At 37.0% G+C, this 16,026-nt stretch overlaps 1 protein-coding gene across 3 annotated transcripts in view; it reads left to right on the forward strand.

Annotated features, from left to right (window-relative positions):
• LOC100923793 (pleckstrin homology domain-containing family G member 7) overlaps positions 1–16,026 on the forward strand; it is a 75,462-nt gene that overhangs the window by 35,968 nt on the left and 23,468 nt on the right. For all 3 annotated transcript variants that reach the window (XM_023504365.2, XM_031938416.1, XM_031938417.1), the window contains 4 exons: positions 3,569–3,664; positions 5,461–5,562; positions 6,830–6,943; positions 11,126–11,300. In XM_023504365.2, the coding sequence (XP_023360133.1) occupies positions 3,569–3,664; positions 5,461–5,562; positions 6,830–6,943; positions 11,126–11,300 (487 nt within the window). The remainder of the gene's footprint in view (positions 1–3,568; positions 3,665–5,460; positions 5,563–6,829; positions 6,944–11,125; positions 11,301–16,026) is intronic.

The following is a 16,026-nucleotide window of genomic DNA, read 5'->3' on the forward strand; positions in this document are numbered from 1 at the left end:
TAACATATTTAGAAAACTTTGTCAAAATCCAAGTATCTTAATAAGAAGAAAGCAATGATAGGATCATAGATTTAGTTATCTATGATATAGTAAAACAAGCACCAGGAGTGATAAATAGAAATAGATTTGGGAGAGCAACCATCATAGAGATTCATTTTGTGACATGAAACAACCATGACCAGACATCCAGATTATTACAAAGGAATATTTTATATTTTATTTTATAGGAATTAACAAAGGAAAGATGAGTTCCCTAGTAGAACTCACAATTAGCCGATAGGAAGGAACGATTAGAAGGAAAACTCTATGAAGTAGAAAGCCCTTCATAGCAAATTTAGTCCCGAAAAGGTTTCAGTGAAAATCTTCATCATAAGTATATCTTTTAGGGGGGAAATATAACCTTGGGGTTTCTCAAGGGAGGAGGGAAATAAAGGTGAGAGCAAGAATGTATATTTAATGTTGAGACTGTCTTAAAGATATTGCAAAAAAACGCGGATCCCATCATAGTATCTTAAAGATGCTACTAAAGCCAGTCTGGGCACATTATGGTTGCTTTAACTATGTTAATAAGAGTATTTTAGCATTTCCTGATAAGGGGAGAAAATAAACTGGTTTCAGAATTCATATCCATCTAGTTTAACTCCCTCATTTTATAGAAAGGGGATCCTGAGTTTTAAGGAGTCTAATGACTCATTTTAGGTTCCCATGTTAAATAAGAGTACTGAAATTGGAATATATGTTGTCCTTTAAATCTAATTCTAACATTTTCACTGATGATGTTTCCTCAAGGTGATATTGATATAATCTTTTAGAAAAAAGTTTGGTCTTTTTCATCTTCTGTCTCACTACCACAGAATATTATAGCTAGAAAGGATCTTAGAGGTCATCCAATCTAAATTCCGCACTTTATAGGTGAGAAACTGAGGTTCAGAAAGTAAAGAAATCTCTCTAGGGACAAAATCTCTCTAGGTTTAAGTGGACTAAGTCCTGTGTTTCTAATTCCAAAGTTCTTTCCTCTACACCATATAGCCTCCTTGTTTTTTTCATTCCTTCCTTAACCTTGCCAAAAATTACAAGATCTCTGAGCTGGAAGAGATTTTGAAGGTAGCTGCCCAATACCTTCATCTTATAGATGAAAAAACTAAAGATTAAGAAAAAAAAAGGTGACTTGCCCAGTGTCACAAAGGGCTAAATAGCTAACCTGGGATTTAAACTCAAGTCCTGACTCCAGCCAGTACTCTTTCTCCCATACCACACAATTAAAACTCAGACTTTACAAAGTGCTTTATTATGAAACAATGACAGCTATCATACTTTACATTAAAAAGAAATCTTCACTAGATCATTTGTAATAGAGGCTAAAGGAGATGAGGGAGGATAAGAAAAAGAAAAGACTTCTTCTTTTCTTTTTCTTTCTTATCCATGCCAGAACATAAAGGGCAGAATTTGTCCCTGAACATTAAGACATAGGGACAGCATAGTGCACTGATCGGTGAATTCAGAGGTTTTGACTCCTCTCCCTGCTTTCCTGAGGTATGTCTATCTGAAGGCAGAGTATCCCAATGGAATGAAAAGTCTTCGGCAGTTTGCTCTCATCACTAAATTACTAAGTATGGAACTCAGAGGATAACTTGTTCAAGCTTCTCATTTAACATTTGAGGAAATTAAGGACCATAGAAGCAAAATACTTTGCTTAAATCACAAAGATTGTACATGGTAGAAAAAAATTGAACTGGTCTTTTCCCTTCAAATCCAGTTTTCATTGCATTATAACAATAGCTAATATTTATGTAGTGCTTTTAATTTTATAAAATGTTTTATTGGCCAGCTGGGTGGTACAGTGGATAAAGAGCCAGACCTGGAGTCAGGAAGACCTTATTTAAATGTGGCCTCAGGCACTTACTAGTTGTGTGGCCCTGGGAAAGTCACTTTACCCTGTTTGAGTTAGTTTTCTCACCTCTAAATTGAGCTGTAGAAAAGAATGGCAAAACATTCCAGTATCTTTGCCAAGAAAACCTCAGATATGGTCAGATACAGTCAGATATAACTGAAAAACAATTGAACAACAAAAGTATTTTGTATGCATTATTTCATTTAACTTAATAATCCTTTGAAATCAGTACTCAAGGCATTGAAAAACCCCAGTTATAGATGTGGAAACTGAGGTTAAGTAGCTCATGATCATAGATTTAATTAGCATCAGAGGTAAGATTTGAAATCATATCCAGGTCTATTACACCCCATTGTATTAATGGGGTAAAATAAGATACAGATAAATCCACAAGATTTTTTGGGGGTTATATATATAATGTAATTATAAGACAGTTACATATTTTTGCCCTGGTATTCATTCCCTTAAGCATTGGTACAATGGAAAGAATTCTGGATTTGTACCCAGAGGATGTGGGTTCAAATCTTGGCTTTGTCTTTCTGGTGTCATGACCTTGGGTTATGATAACCCTCTGAGTCTCAGTTTCCTTATCTTTGAAACTAGGGAATTGAAACATGATATTTAAAGCTTATTATAGTTTTAAATAAAGAGCTATAGAGAGGATATTTCCTAATTTATAGGCAAGGGAGTGAAGAGAAAACAAGTTTATATTCTCCCCCTTGGATTTCACTTTTATTGATAGATACAAGAAGAAATCTGAAGGGATAGCTTCTAGGGACCTAAACCCATTCCTTTTAATAGCTTTTTTTTTCTTGAAAAGACTATCAGTCAAAATAAGTTATGGCTGAATGTAATGGAATATTATTGTTCTATAAAATATAACGAACAGGCTGATTTCAGAAAAGCCTGAAAAGATTTGCATGAACTGATGTTCAGTGAAGTGAGCAGAACCAGGAGAACATTGTATATAGTAACAACAATATTATATGATGATCAAGTATGAACTTGGCTCTTTTCAACAGTGAGGTGTTCAAGGCAATTCTAACAGACTTATGATGGAAAGTGCTATTTGTATCCAGCGAGAGAACTATGGAGACTGAATGTGGTTCAAAACAGTATCTGCACCTTTTTTGTTGTTTATTTGTTTGTTTGCTTGCTTGCTTTTTTCCTTTCTCATGCTTTTTTCCCTTTTGATCTGATTTTTTTTTTTTTGTACAGCATAACAAATATGGAAATATGTTTAGAAGCAATGCACATGTTTAACTTAGATTGCTTGCTATCTTGGAGAAGGAGGAGGGAGGGAGAAAGGAAGAAAATTTTGGTACACAAGCTTTTGCAGAAATGAATGTTGAAAACTATTTTGCATGTATTTGGGAAAATAAGATGCTATAATTTTTTTTTAAAAGAAAGAAAGGAAAAAGAAAAGACCATCATCTAGCTCCCTTTAGCATCCAGATCTCCATATCAAAGAGTAGGATGTGAATATATTCCATAATGTTGAAATGAAGCAGAATGGACCTTGAATTTTAATACAGTAACTTTCTGAAATCTTGAAAATCGTACTTCTAAATCATTTTCTAAGGCAGTACAAAGGAAGATGAAGTATAACAGTCTCAAACGAGAAGTTTCAGATGTGTAAAGCAGGAATAATGGGTATTTCTTTGGGGTTTTTCTTAGGTCTTTATGAACACACTCAAATACCTGCAAAACTATGAATGCCTCTTAGATGTGGATATATGGAGACTTTTTGCAAATCTTGAAGAGTTAAGTCAGGTGAGGAAACGATGGGAGAAAACTGACTCCAGGCAAAATGTGGCAAAAAGATAAGTTGTTACAACTCATGGAAAGTACTTTAAGATTTCAAGCTTTTATCCATTCCAGTGGGTGGAATTTTAGCAAGTTAAATATGGGTATATTTCACAACTTCCTTCTTCCTCTGAAAATGTGTAGAGCTTTGGTTGCAGGATATGGCTGTCATAAGTGACTGGTTTTGTTTGATCTTTTTTCTTTGTTGCAAAAGCAGAACTATGAAGACAAGGAAGAGGAGAGGGATAAGTATATACCAAATGGCAGTTGTTTAAAAAAAAGTTATCAATAAAACAAGAAAATACGAACAATATTTCAACTTGCATCATTATACAGGGATGACAAGCAATTCCCAATTTCTTTTAACAAAGCAACAGGGCTGAGTGCCAGAAGGCATAGCATCATGGATATTCTGGCAAATGTTTAACAACAAGCTTTCCAAAGAGGAAAAGTACCCCTGTATTTTAAGATGTATTTTAAATTTAATCTAAATTATTTATTTGTCATTTCCTTAAGTCTAGAAAATCAACAAAACAATAAATCAAACCCTGACTTGTAGCATTTGCCAATTTTTGAAGTTTAAATGTTTACACTGAAAATTGAAGAATCAACTCTTGTAAGCTAATTGAAATAGTAACCCAGTACATCACTGCATAAGATCACAAAGTTAAAACTAGAAAGGTACTGTAATATTTTACAAAGTGAAGTTAAAAGGCATTCAATAATAACTTATCCACAATTATACAGGGAGTAAGTATCTTGAGGCACCATCCTGACTCTAGACCTAAAGCTCTAGCAGTTTGGACAGCTGCCTAAGAGGGGGACCTAGGTATCTCAGTAAAGAGAGAATTGTACCTGGATCAGGAAAATCTGAGTTCAAATACAGCCTCAGACACTTATTGGCTGTGTCACCCTGGGTAAGTCACTTAGCCCGGTTTGCTTAGTTTCCTCATCTGTAAAATTAACTGGAGAAGAAAATGGCAAAAAGTTTTCCAGTATCTTTGCCAATACAATCTCAAAGGAATCATATAGTCAGACATGACAGAACAATAACAAGAATCTACTTAGAGCCAGGGATTGTGTCAGATACTAGGAATGCAAAAACATAAATGAAATAGTTCCTGCCCTCAAGGAGTTTACAGTCTCCAGTGGAATATATAATATATGAAACTTTTATGTTGCTATGGACACAATAATATAAGTGATGATAATACATATGGGTAAGCCATGAAATAAATAAATTAAGCAAATAAATTAAGTTTTGTGACTGACAGTGGGATTTGATGCTAAGGAAACATTGGCTGGTTTTAACCAACTTGGGAATAGAGGATATTCCTGCCCCTCTGCCAATCCCATCATCTTGGAAAAGGGAAGATTTAGGAAAATAAGAAGGGAATCATTGGTGTTCATGTAATTCTATTTCATGAGATGGAATTCATTACACAAGACTACAACTGTTAGCTACCCTTTCTCTTGAGCTTATTCCAAATCTCATATTTAAGTAACTAGAAATGCATTCCAAAGACTGCCATTACACATCAAAAAACTGTATTCCTAAGTGAATGTGCTTTAGATCTTTCACTTAAATAAATAAATCAATAAATAAACCACAAAAAGCACTGATTCCTATTGGTCCATTACTATTGTTGTCTTGAAGGAACCATCAAAAAGGTCACTTTCCTTCATTGAATTTATATTCCTCAAGCCTGAGCTCAGGTCATGAGAAAATCAATGTCATTGTCCATTCCTTTGTCTGCCAACAGGTCAGTCTTGGCTTTCTGAGCTGTTTTTTCAGCACCATCAAGGATTACATAAATTCATCTGGCTCTGCATCCTCCATGGATTTCATCTCTGTGCTATCCAAGGTAAAATATCTGAGAGAGGTCTTGACATCCACAACCCTCCCGCAATGGAGTCACCATGTACATCCTTCCCCTCTTTCCTGAGAAACATTTACATTCCTAGATTTTTTCCAGAGTAGGGGAAAAAATCACCCCATTCTCCCCAATCAAAACCACCAAATGTAATCTGCAGACAGACTTGCCTTCCCACTGTGTTCATCTTTAGGGTATACTTTATTAACACACATATCTGAATGCCTAAGAAAAACATCCCCCAGTTTATGAAATGACTTCAGTTTTGAGCAATATTCAGGGCAAGAGTTTGAAGCTCACTAATTACATGGTTCACTGGGTCTTCTGAGAAAAGTGTCAGCTTCTCCCAGGGAAACAAAACAAAACTTAAAATCCATCACAGCCCCTGGTGATTCTGCTGTTGTGTCTGGTGTAGAGGGAAAAAAGAAAAAATTAGAAGAAAAAGGAACCATAGCTCTGTCTTTATAGATACTTTCATTTTTTCTGAACCAAATGCTGAGAATGTGCATATGTATACACACATATATATATACACACAATAGAAGCAATATATACATACACATACATGCACATTCATACAAACATGTGTACATACACACATATCCATAATAATAATAGCTAGCAATTATATAGTATTTTAAGGTTTGTAAAGCACTTTATACAGATATAGATATAAAATGAAAAAATATAAGATGAAAAAATACATATATAATCACATTTAATCCTCAATGCTGTGAAGTGGGTGCTAGGTACAATCCTCATTTTTTCAGGTGAGGAAACGGAGGCAAAGAAATTATTTAAGTGATTTGCCCAAGATCTTGTGAAAATAAATATCTGAGGTGGGTTTTGCCATCAGGGCATCTTTACTCTTTGGTACTATTTACTTCTTTACTCAGAACTTGGCCAACTCTACTCCCTGAGCATAACAAAAACTTAAATAGACATTTTCTAAGCAAATATCAGTTTTTCAACTGACTTTTTAAAACTATTTGACTCTGTGGGTCAAGAAATATGGAGTGTTCTTTAGTCTGGACTTATCATTTAATTGCTAGGGAGAATTTTCAATAAGCAAGATGAGCCATTGTTCTCCAACTTGCAGTCTAGAAAGTTGCACTAGTCATTGAGAGGAGACGTGTTATCCAGAGTCACATACCCAGGTCTTCCTGACCCTGAGGCCAGATCTATATGATGCTGCCTTCCCACTGTCATCTATTATTTGCTCATGGGACTTCTATAATTCTATATTTTACTCCCACAGCATTTCCGAGGGCGCCTCTGTCAGAGCCACCAGATTTACTGCCTTAATTACACCTCCGCCATCTTCTATCTCGAGAGCTTAAGACAGAGAGAAGATTTTGGAATCTATTTAAAGGTGATGTGAGCCTTAACTTTTCTTTCTGAATTTTCCTCCCTTGTTCTAAGATTTTTTTAAGGTTAATAAAAAATGAGGATTGATCATATCTATATTTAGTGCAGGTAAGGAAAAAGGAATTCACATAAATAAGTCAAATACAGAAAGAAACCATAAGAGAAAGGAAGGAGGGGGTGGGGGGAAGAAGGAAGGAAAGAGGAAGGGAGGAAGGGAGGGAGGGAGGGAGGGAAGGGGAGAGGAAGGAAGGGAAGGAGGGAGAGAGGAAAGGAAGGAGGAAAGAAAGAAGGAAAGAAGGAAAAGGAAGGGAGGCAGGGAGGGAGGAAGGAAAGAAGAAAGGAAGGCAGAGAGGGAGGGAGAGAGGGAAGGAGGAAGGGAAGGAGAAAGGAAGGGAAGAAGAAAGAAAAGAAGGCAGAGGGAGGAAAGGAATGAGGGAGGAAGGGAAAAAGAGAGGAAGGGAGAGAAGGAGAAAAGAAGGAAGGAAGGAAGAAAAGAAGGAAGAATTTCAGGGAATGGAGAAAATATAATCCAAAATGCCTCCTAAATTGTGGACTGCAATCTCTCTCCCCTCCCTTTCCTTCTCTTCCCTTTCCTCTTCTTTTTCTCCTTTCCCTATCTCTTTCCCTCCCCAGTAAGTCAGTAAGTTGAACCTTAACTCAAATCCAGGTTTTTTACTCCAAATCTATCAGTTTTTCCAATGAACAGGTAGAATTGAGCAAGTAGTATATTGTGTAGTTTAGAGTAGATCTTTATTTAATGCAGTTGATTGAACTATCTGATTTTGCTCCTTTGGAATGCCCTATATAAGTTTCAGGAATATTTGGGAATTATGGGCAGGAAGGTGGACGAAGTGGCCAGAACTAAATCTTGGGATAGAGTCATATAGATCCTGTGGAAAAGGCAGAGCTGAGCAGTGAGGACCACAGTCTAGGGGCCTTGCTTTCCTAGGTTCCTTCAAGACAGCTCAAATCTCACCTTCTTCAGCAAGAGGCCTCTAGTCTCCCTGATGGCTAGTGTCTTTCCCTCTTAGTTTCTCTTCCATCTTCTCTGTCTATACCTTGTATGTGTATGGTTCGCTTTATTTATTTATTTGTTTGCATGCTGTCTCCCTCATTAGAAGGGCTGTGTACTTTCTTTATATCCTCAGTACTCAGTATAATGCTCAACACCTTGTAAGTACTTCATAAATGTTTGTTGCCTGATAGGATATCCAAAAGGGTGGGTTTGAAGAGGCAAATGCTTCCTAGTTTTGTCTGGGCAACTGGATACTGGGATCCCAGAAGAACAGAGATTAGGCAAGGAAAAAACTAGGAAATGCTAAAGTCGAAATAAGGTGTCTGGGTAAGGACCTGGTCTTAGGGTCTTCTCACTCTCTTTCTTCCCTGTTTGCTTTTCTAAATATGGGTTCCAGAGCATTAGGGGAAGATTGTTTCCTATTAATAATGATTATACTTTGTGGAATAGTGGACCTTTTAAGGGCAACTAGATGACACAGTAGATAGAGTGTTGAATCTAGAGTCAGAAAAACTCAGCTTCCTGAGTTCAAATAGAGCTTGGACACTTATTAGCTGTGTGACTTTGGACAACCCTCCTAACCCTATTTACCTCAGTTTTTCATCTGTAAGATGGACTAGAGAAGGAAATGGCAAACCACTTCAGTATCTAGCTGTGTGATTTGGGGCAAGTCATTTCACCCTATTTGCCTCTGTTTCCTCATCCATAAAATGGGCTGGAGAAGGAAATGGCAGACCACTCATATCTTTACCAAGAAAACTCCAAATAAGGTCACAAAGAACCAGGTATGATTAAAACAATCAAACAAAAGTTCTGAAATGACATTCTCTGGCTTCATTTCACCCTGTTTGTCTCTCTAAGTCTGCAAAGTGGTTTGCCAAGGCTGGGTCAAAGATCTTTTGTTGGGTTTTGTTCTGGGAGTGGGAATAGAAGTGGGGAGGGGAAGGCAGATAGGAGGAGGAGTGATCCAAACCTTTCCAGAAAAAAAAAAAAATAACCCTTCCTTGCAGCTGCAAGAAAGCCTTTGCCAAAAAATCACCTTGGAGACTTGGTGGGAGGGAGGGAGAAAGTCTTCTGCTGTTTGTTGAGTTATTGATGTGCTGAGAAACTCTCAGTGGATTAATGGGGTGACAAGAGCAAGACCTCGGGGGAAGAAACCTGACCTTTCCTTCCTTCAAATTTGCAGCATTTCAAGGACTTGACAGCTCCCACCAAGACCATTAGAGTTTCCCAAATTAGAAATGACATCATCTTGCTGACAAAATTCTCCCCTTGGTTTGGCTGCTAGACTGCAGTATTTGTTCAAAACTCAATCCTTCAAGCCAGGGGTGAGACTCATTGAACAAACTCCCCATCTTTAATGATATCCAAATCTTCTTGAAAGCTAGCTTGTCTAAGGGTCTTCAAGGATTATGGATCATAGGGTCTCTTAGAGGCTATCAAGTCCAATTAAATCCAGGGCATCTGGCTCTGAATCCAGGGCATCTGGCTCTGAATCCAGCACTCATTACATTTTATTTGTTTCTTTCAGGGGAGGGAAGCCTAAAGCTAGTGACAGTATTAAAAGATGGCTTCTTGATTCCCTATCCATAGAATTTTAGAGAAGATAGTGTTTGTCTTTCATTCTCGAAGAGGATCAGGACATCAGGGAGATGAAGCCATGACATGCAAGTGAATTGGATTTAAGCGAGGGAGGGCTGGTCAAAGTCTCACTATCCCCTCTAGAGCCATCTGGTCCAGTGGCCAGATGTAATTCAAGAAGACTAGAGATGGCCCTAGATGAAATGGGAAACCTTGAGGTTGCACCCATGCAGTGATTAAGGCAAGGTAGCAATTGAGGTAAAGGATCTCCTCTTTGACCTTGTAAAAAAAAAAATCTAAGTAAATAAATCTAGGAAGAGAAGATCCTTAGAATTTCTGGCCAAAGCAGAAATGGTTATTTACATTCAGTCTGAGCTGAGGAGGGAGGAAATATAACAAGATAATGGGTAATACTACCAATATGTCAATGGCAACAACTTATGAACTAGAGAGTTATCAATAGAAGAATAACAAAAGGGATGAATGGGATTCAAACCCTGCCTCTGACACTTATTAATATGTCTTAGGGTAGATAACCATTCTTGGTTATCAGTTAACATTTCTATAAAACAGGAATGAAAATAATACCTGTTAAGTGCTTTGTATACTTTAGAGTGCTGGCCCTGGAGTCAGGAAGCCTTGAATTCAAACACAGCCTTAGATATTTAGTAACTGTGTGAGCCTGGGCAATTCACTTAAACCTGTTTGCTTCAGTCTCCTCTTCTGTAAAATAAGCTGGAGAAAAATAATGACAAACCATTACAGTATTTATCAAAAAACACAAATGAGGTTTTAGTCACACATGACTAAAAATGACTGAACAACAACAGGATGAAAAAAACAAAGCCATTTGTTTACATCCATAATGAAGGATTAATTTATGTGAACTCTGCATCTGTAGCCAATGTAGAGATCTGAGCCCACCTTGGATTTCATCACAGAGGGTTGGATTGCACTTGGTCTCCCCTTCCTCTTACTTCCTCTTAGTTTCTTTTGTGGTCTTTCAAGACTATCTAGTCTTCTACACTGTGATCCTATCTCCTCTACTACTAATGCTTTCCCTCCAAGATTTCCTTCCATCTATTCTTTGTCTGTCTTTGTGTGTACATATTTATTTATTCATTCGTTTATTTACATGTTGTCGCCCCCATTAGATTGTAAGCTTCTTGAGGGAGAGGAGTATTTTGTTTTTCTTCTTACTCTCTTTTTATACCTGGCAAACAGCAAAGGGCCAAATGATGTAGGTCCAAGAAAGTATTTTTGCCTTATTTTAAGACAAATAAATTGGGACAGATGAATATTCATTCTCATATTTGATTTAAATACCAATTCATTAGTCCTATATTCTAAGCCTTGTCCCTAGAACATGAAGAACCAGGGCCATGATCCAAGGTCATGTATTCTGGGGACTTTCTCATTTGCTTCAAGAAATGATTACAGCTAGAGGGGTAATCTATCACCAGTGAATAAAACCTAGAAGCTTCCTTTGTTCCCTTTCCATTAATGTGGGCTGTAAAGAGCTTCTTCCAGGTATGTCCAGACTGGGAAAGCATTTTCTGATCAGCCTCCTTCCTGCTTTGTGCTCTGCAGTGGTGTGAGAAGCATGACCAGTGCAAACGACTCCACCTCTCTGAATTGCTGGTAACTCCCCTGCACCGATTGACCAGGTACCCGATGCTCCTGAAAAACATTTGGAAAAGGAGTATCGATGCTAAGGAGAAAATTACCCTCTACTCTCTCAAGGAAAAAGTGGAGAAGGCTATCCGTAAGTACCAGGGACTTGTACAGAAAGCTGCTTGACCTATGAAGATCTAGGAGGAATAGAATTACCATGGAAGCAATACTATATTTAGAATAAGCAGACCTGCATAAAAATTCTGACTCTATTATTTATTCTCTATGTGACTTTAAGCAAATCACATCCTTCTGGGCCTCAGTTTCCCTCTTTGTAAAATAGTCTTTGAAATCCTTTCCCATTTTAAAGCTATGATTTTGACTTCTATGGGTCTCAATATCCCCCTCTGTAAAATGAAAGCGTTGGACTAGGTGGTGTTTGAAATCTAAGAGAAATAATTGTCAAATAACCAATTATTGAGGAGATCCAGGATTTTGTTGTTTTTTTTTTCCTTTTTCCTATTTTCCTCATTCAAAGTTCAGTCTTTTTAGGAGATCTCTGATCTTACCCAAAATTTTACCCCACCTAGACCATCTTATCTAGATGGAGTTGTTGCCCACTCAACTAGAAAAATATTACAAAGAATTTAATCTGTTTGAATTCTAGCCCATAATCTACTCAAACTTGGGGGTTGAAGAGGGAGGAGGTGTAGATATTTTATCTAGATTAAAGCTTCTTAAATTGTGGGTCACTGAAATATATGGGGTCACTTAACTTAGTGTAGAGGTCATAAAATTATGATTTATTTTCAGTAAATGTTTGATTTGTATACCTATTTTTTATACCTATATACCTATATACTAGGGGTGGGTAAAAATTACCTGGTTGAAAAAAGGTAAGAAGTTCTGGCCTAGATTTCCTAAGGCTGGGGGTGGTCTGAGAGTAATTGATACAATCAAAGTTCTGGTCCACCAGGCCCTCATTAAAATAGGTCCATTTCTCATTATAATATTCATTCTTTTAATTAATTGTTAACCAATCAGTTGATTGCTACTAATTGGGAAAACTCATTCTTCCAAGGGCATATAAGCATCAAGAAGCCCACTATGATCCATCTTTGGTTTAGGAGCCAAATGACTTTTTTAGTATTTATCTTCTAGCCATAATTAATAAAAGGATTGTTAATTATTCAGAAAATATATATCTCAAACTTTTCATTCATCACAACCATAACTTTATGACTTTGAAAACTACAGAGTTCAATTTCCTCTTGTCTAAAATGAAGCAGCTGAACTGGATGGTCTTTGAGCTCCTTTTCCATGATTTTGAATTCAATTTGCTTCAGTTTCTTCATGTTTAATATGAAGGGGTTGGATTTGAAAACCTCTAAGTTTCCTTCTCCCTCTAGAGCTGTGATTCAATGGATTTCCGATAGCATTTCCTTCATTTTTCAGAGGAAATAACAGAAGCTTAGAGAGACAAAGAGAGTAAGTGATTGAGGGATGATCGGAATCCAATTCTCCCCAATTCCAAGCCCAGAACTCAATATCCATGGTTGTAGACTGCTACTCTCTAAGGCAGGAAACTTGATCCTGATTCTTGAATTCACCTTCCCTAGAAGAGAAAGCCAGTGACTTGAGGTCATTTCAAGCAAGGGAATTCCTTGGAGCTAGGAAACTTGGACAAAAGTTTGATCTCCTTATGAATCAAAGATGCTCAGAACAATGGATCTGAGTCACATCCTCTCTAACCTCATAAGAACTCAGGCACTGCATTACTCAGATGGTCTGATCCCCAGCTCAGATTTTCAGATGTGAATGGAGGCAGGAAAAGCATCACTTCCCAGAGGATTGAAGGTACTTTGTTTATAACTTCCAAGTGGAAACCTTGCAAAGCCAGTAACGATCAACAACTCTTCCTGAGGATATAGACTGAGTTGTCATTTTGCTTAGGTCACTAAAACCCAGCACTGACATGCCAACAATTTCAAATCCTGTTTCACCTTGACTAAAACCTCTGGATATGAACTAATCATCCAAGAAACTTAAATCCCTCTGTGAACTAAACCTGCTCTCTTTTCTCAGATTACTTCTCCTCTCTGCATTTATACTCCAAACTCAACATATCTCTTGACAGGGACTCTGTCTTAGATAAGACTTAGCTAAGTCTAAACACAGTAGGTACATAGTTATCACTTAATAAATACTTATTTATTGACTTATGTTGTCTAAAGCTTAGCACAGTATCAGCACATAGTAGGTACTTAATAAATGCATATTGATTAGCTAATGATGTCTAAAGCTTATCATAATGCCTGGCACATAATAGGTACTTAATAAAATAAATAAAAATTGATTGATTGACTAACGCTGTGTCTGAAGCTTAGAACTGACCTAGCACATAGTAGGTACTTAAATGCATATTGATTGATCGACTACTGTTGTGTCTAAAGCTTAGCATAGTGCAGGCACATAGTAGGCATTTAATAAATGCATATTGGTTGACTACTATTGTATCTAAGACTTAGCACAGTTCCTGTCACATAGAAGGTACTTAATAAATGCATATTGATTGATTGACTACTGTTGTGTTTAAGACTTAGCACCGTACCTGGCACATAGTTGTCACTTAATAAATGTATACTGATTGACTCAATCATGTGTGTAAGAACATAGTTTTTTTTTTTTTTTTCCTTCTGGAGGCAATCAGGGTTAAGTGGCTTGCCCAGGTTCACAAGCTGGTATATGTTTGAGGCTGAATTTGAATTCAGGTTCTCCTGATCTTGGTGCTCTCTCCAATGCTCCACCCAGCAGCCCTAGTTATGTTTCTGTTGATCCTGGTATCAGTCTGCAGTTTGATGCTTGAGGGAACGTATCTAGGTCTTCAGATCTAGACTATCTTAGGCATCTAGAAAATTAGGGGCAGAAAAGTGGCTAAAATTTAGGAAGGTTCAAATCTGTCTTCAGACACTAAATGTATGACCCTGGACAAGTCATTTAACCCCATTTGCCTCCGTTTCCTCATCTGTAAAATGAGCTGAAGAAGGAAATGGTAAATCTCTCCTGTGTAATTGCCAAGAAAACCCCAAATGGGGTCACAAAGAATTGGACATGACTGAGATAACAACAACTAAGAAGTTATACCAAAAGTGAGAAATGTTGTCCCTTGAGCCAATTAAATGTTAGGAAAAGTTTCAGTATCTTTATATGGAAAAAAACTACCCTTAACTTGCCTAAAGCAAAACTGAAAGCTGATAATTAGTCTAGTTCTATCATCCACCACTCCTTTTCTTTTTTTTGAGACATAAATCCTTTCATGACTTCTGAATGCCTCCTTCCTTGGAGATAATTCTACTTATCTGAAATCATTCTGGGAAGCATGAGACTTACTAGGGGCTAGGAAAGTTGGATAACAATTCCTTTCTCCTTGGATGTTACTTTATTTTTGCCAGATGTATTTTCATTATAGGAGGATCTCAGTGAGGAAATTCTTCGGTTAATTCAAAGTCAGCTGGAGAAAAAAAAATACAAATCTAAAAAAAAAAAAAGAAAGAAAAAAGAAAAGAAAGTCAGCCGGGCAGCAGATTGCTGTTCATCCTTCATTCTAGAAGAGGGCCAATGACATCAGGAAGGTGATGTCTTAATTGGCAAGTGAATTGAATTGAAGTAAAAAATCATCAGCCTCATTCTCTCCTCCATAGTCAAGACATAGTTCAGGACTCCTGGCAATGCCCCCAGATGCCAGGTAGCATAGTGAATAATAAGTTGAAAGAAGTTAGAAAGACTTCAGTTTTGCCTCTGTAAAATGGGAACCTTGATAGCACCTACATACCAGGCATATTTATAAAGCTCAAATGAAGTAATATATGTAAAGTGCTTTATAAGCTTTAGAATGCTTATAAATGCTGGCTCTCTAATGGAGATTAATAAATTCTCTTCAATTATAGTCTAAGAAAGTTTGGGGACACTGCAAGGATAAGGTCACATGGCCATTTTGAGTCAGAAGAGGGTCTTGAGTCCAGCCCTTCCTAACACCATTGCCATCTCTAAAACTTTACATAACACTTTGTTTTACTAATGGACTTGGATCATATTAGATATTCTAAATACCCGAGTCTTATATCCTTCTAATATGAATGTGACATGTGTTAATTAAATTCTGTGTCTACCCTAGGGCCTGGGAATGGGGGTTCTGAATTTTAGACCTTTAATAAATGTTTACTAAATTTAAAAAAAAAATTGAATTGAGCCAAGACGATAATGGCTTCCAGCCTCATTTCTATTTCCCATAATGGGAAGTTTTGAATAAAATGAAGACATTCTGAGTGATTTATGTTAAGTGCTTATGTGTTAGTCTCTCTCAAGAGTGTTCAAATGGTATATAGCTCTCCAAAGTTTCCAATTAGCCATTGTACAAAGTCGCTATTACTCTTATCGTTGTAATTCCCTTATGAGAGCTGCAAATCAAAATTAGCAAATTATTTTTTCTAATCCTGAAGATTTATCTTCCTTCTCATTCTGCTTACATTCTACTTGAATTGAATTTTATCCAGCCAAGGAATAAAAAGAAATTTGTTGAGATGTTGCATATAGTAGTTTACAAGACTATTCTTATGTGAAGGATAAGTTTTTGAGGGAGATGTCAGATCTCTCTCTGGTGGAGGAAACATTTAATATAAGATGATTTCTTATCAAACTGATATGATTTCAAATGTAGTTTATCCATTGAAAGTGGTTTCATCTTCCCAGTATGTTGAAGTAATCTCTGAAAGTTCCACTAGTGTTGTGGATTAATCGGTCTATGGATTATCCTCCATCTCTCCAAATGAGCTCGCATCATCCCCTATCTTTCGAAGCAATAGAAATGGAGTCTTGAG

This window comes from Sarcophilus harrisii, chromosome 5, assembly GCF_902635505.1.
Source record: "Sarcophilus harrisii chromosome 5, mSarHar1.11, whole genome shotgun sequence".
NCBI lineage: Eukaryota > Metazoa > Chordata > Mammalia > Dasyuromorphia > Dasyuridae > Sarcophilus > Sarcophilus harrisii.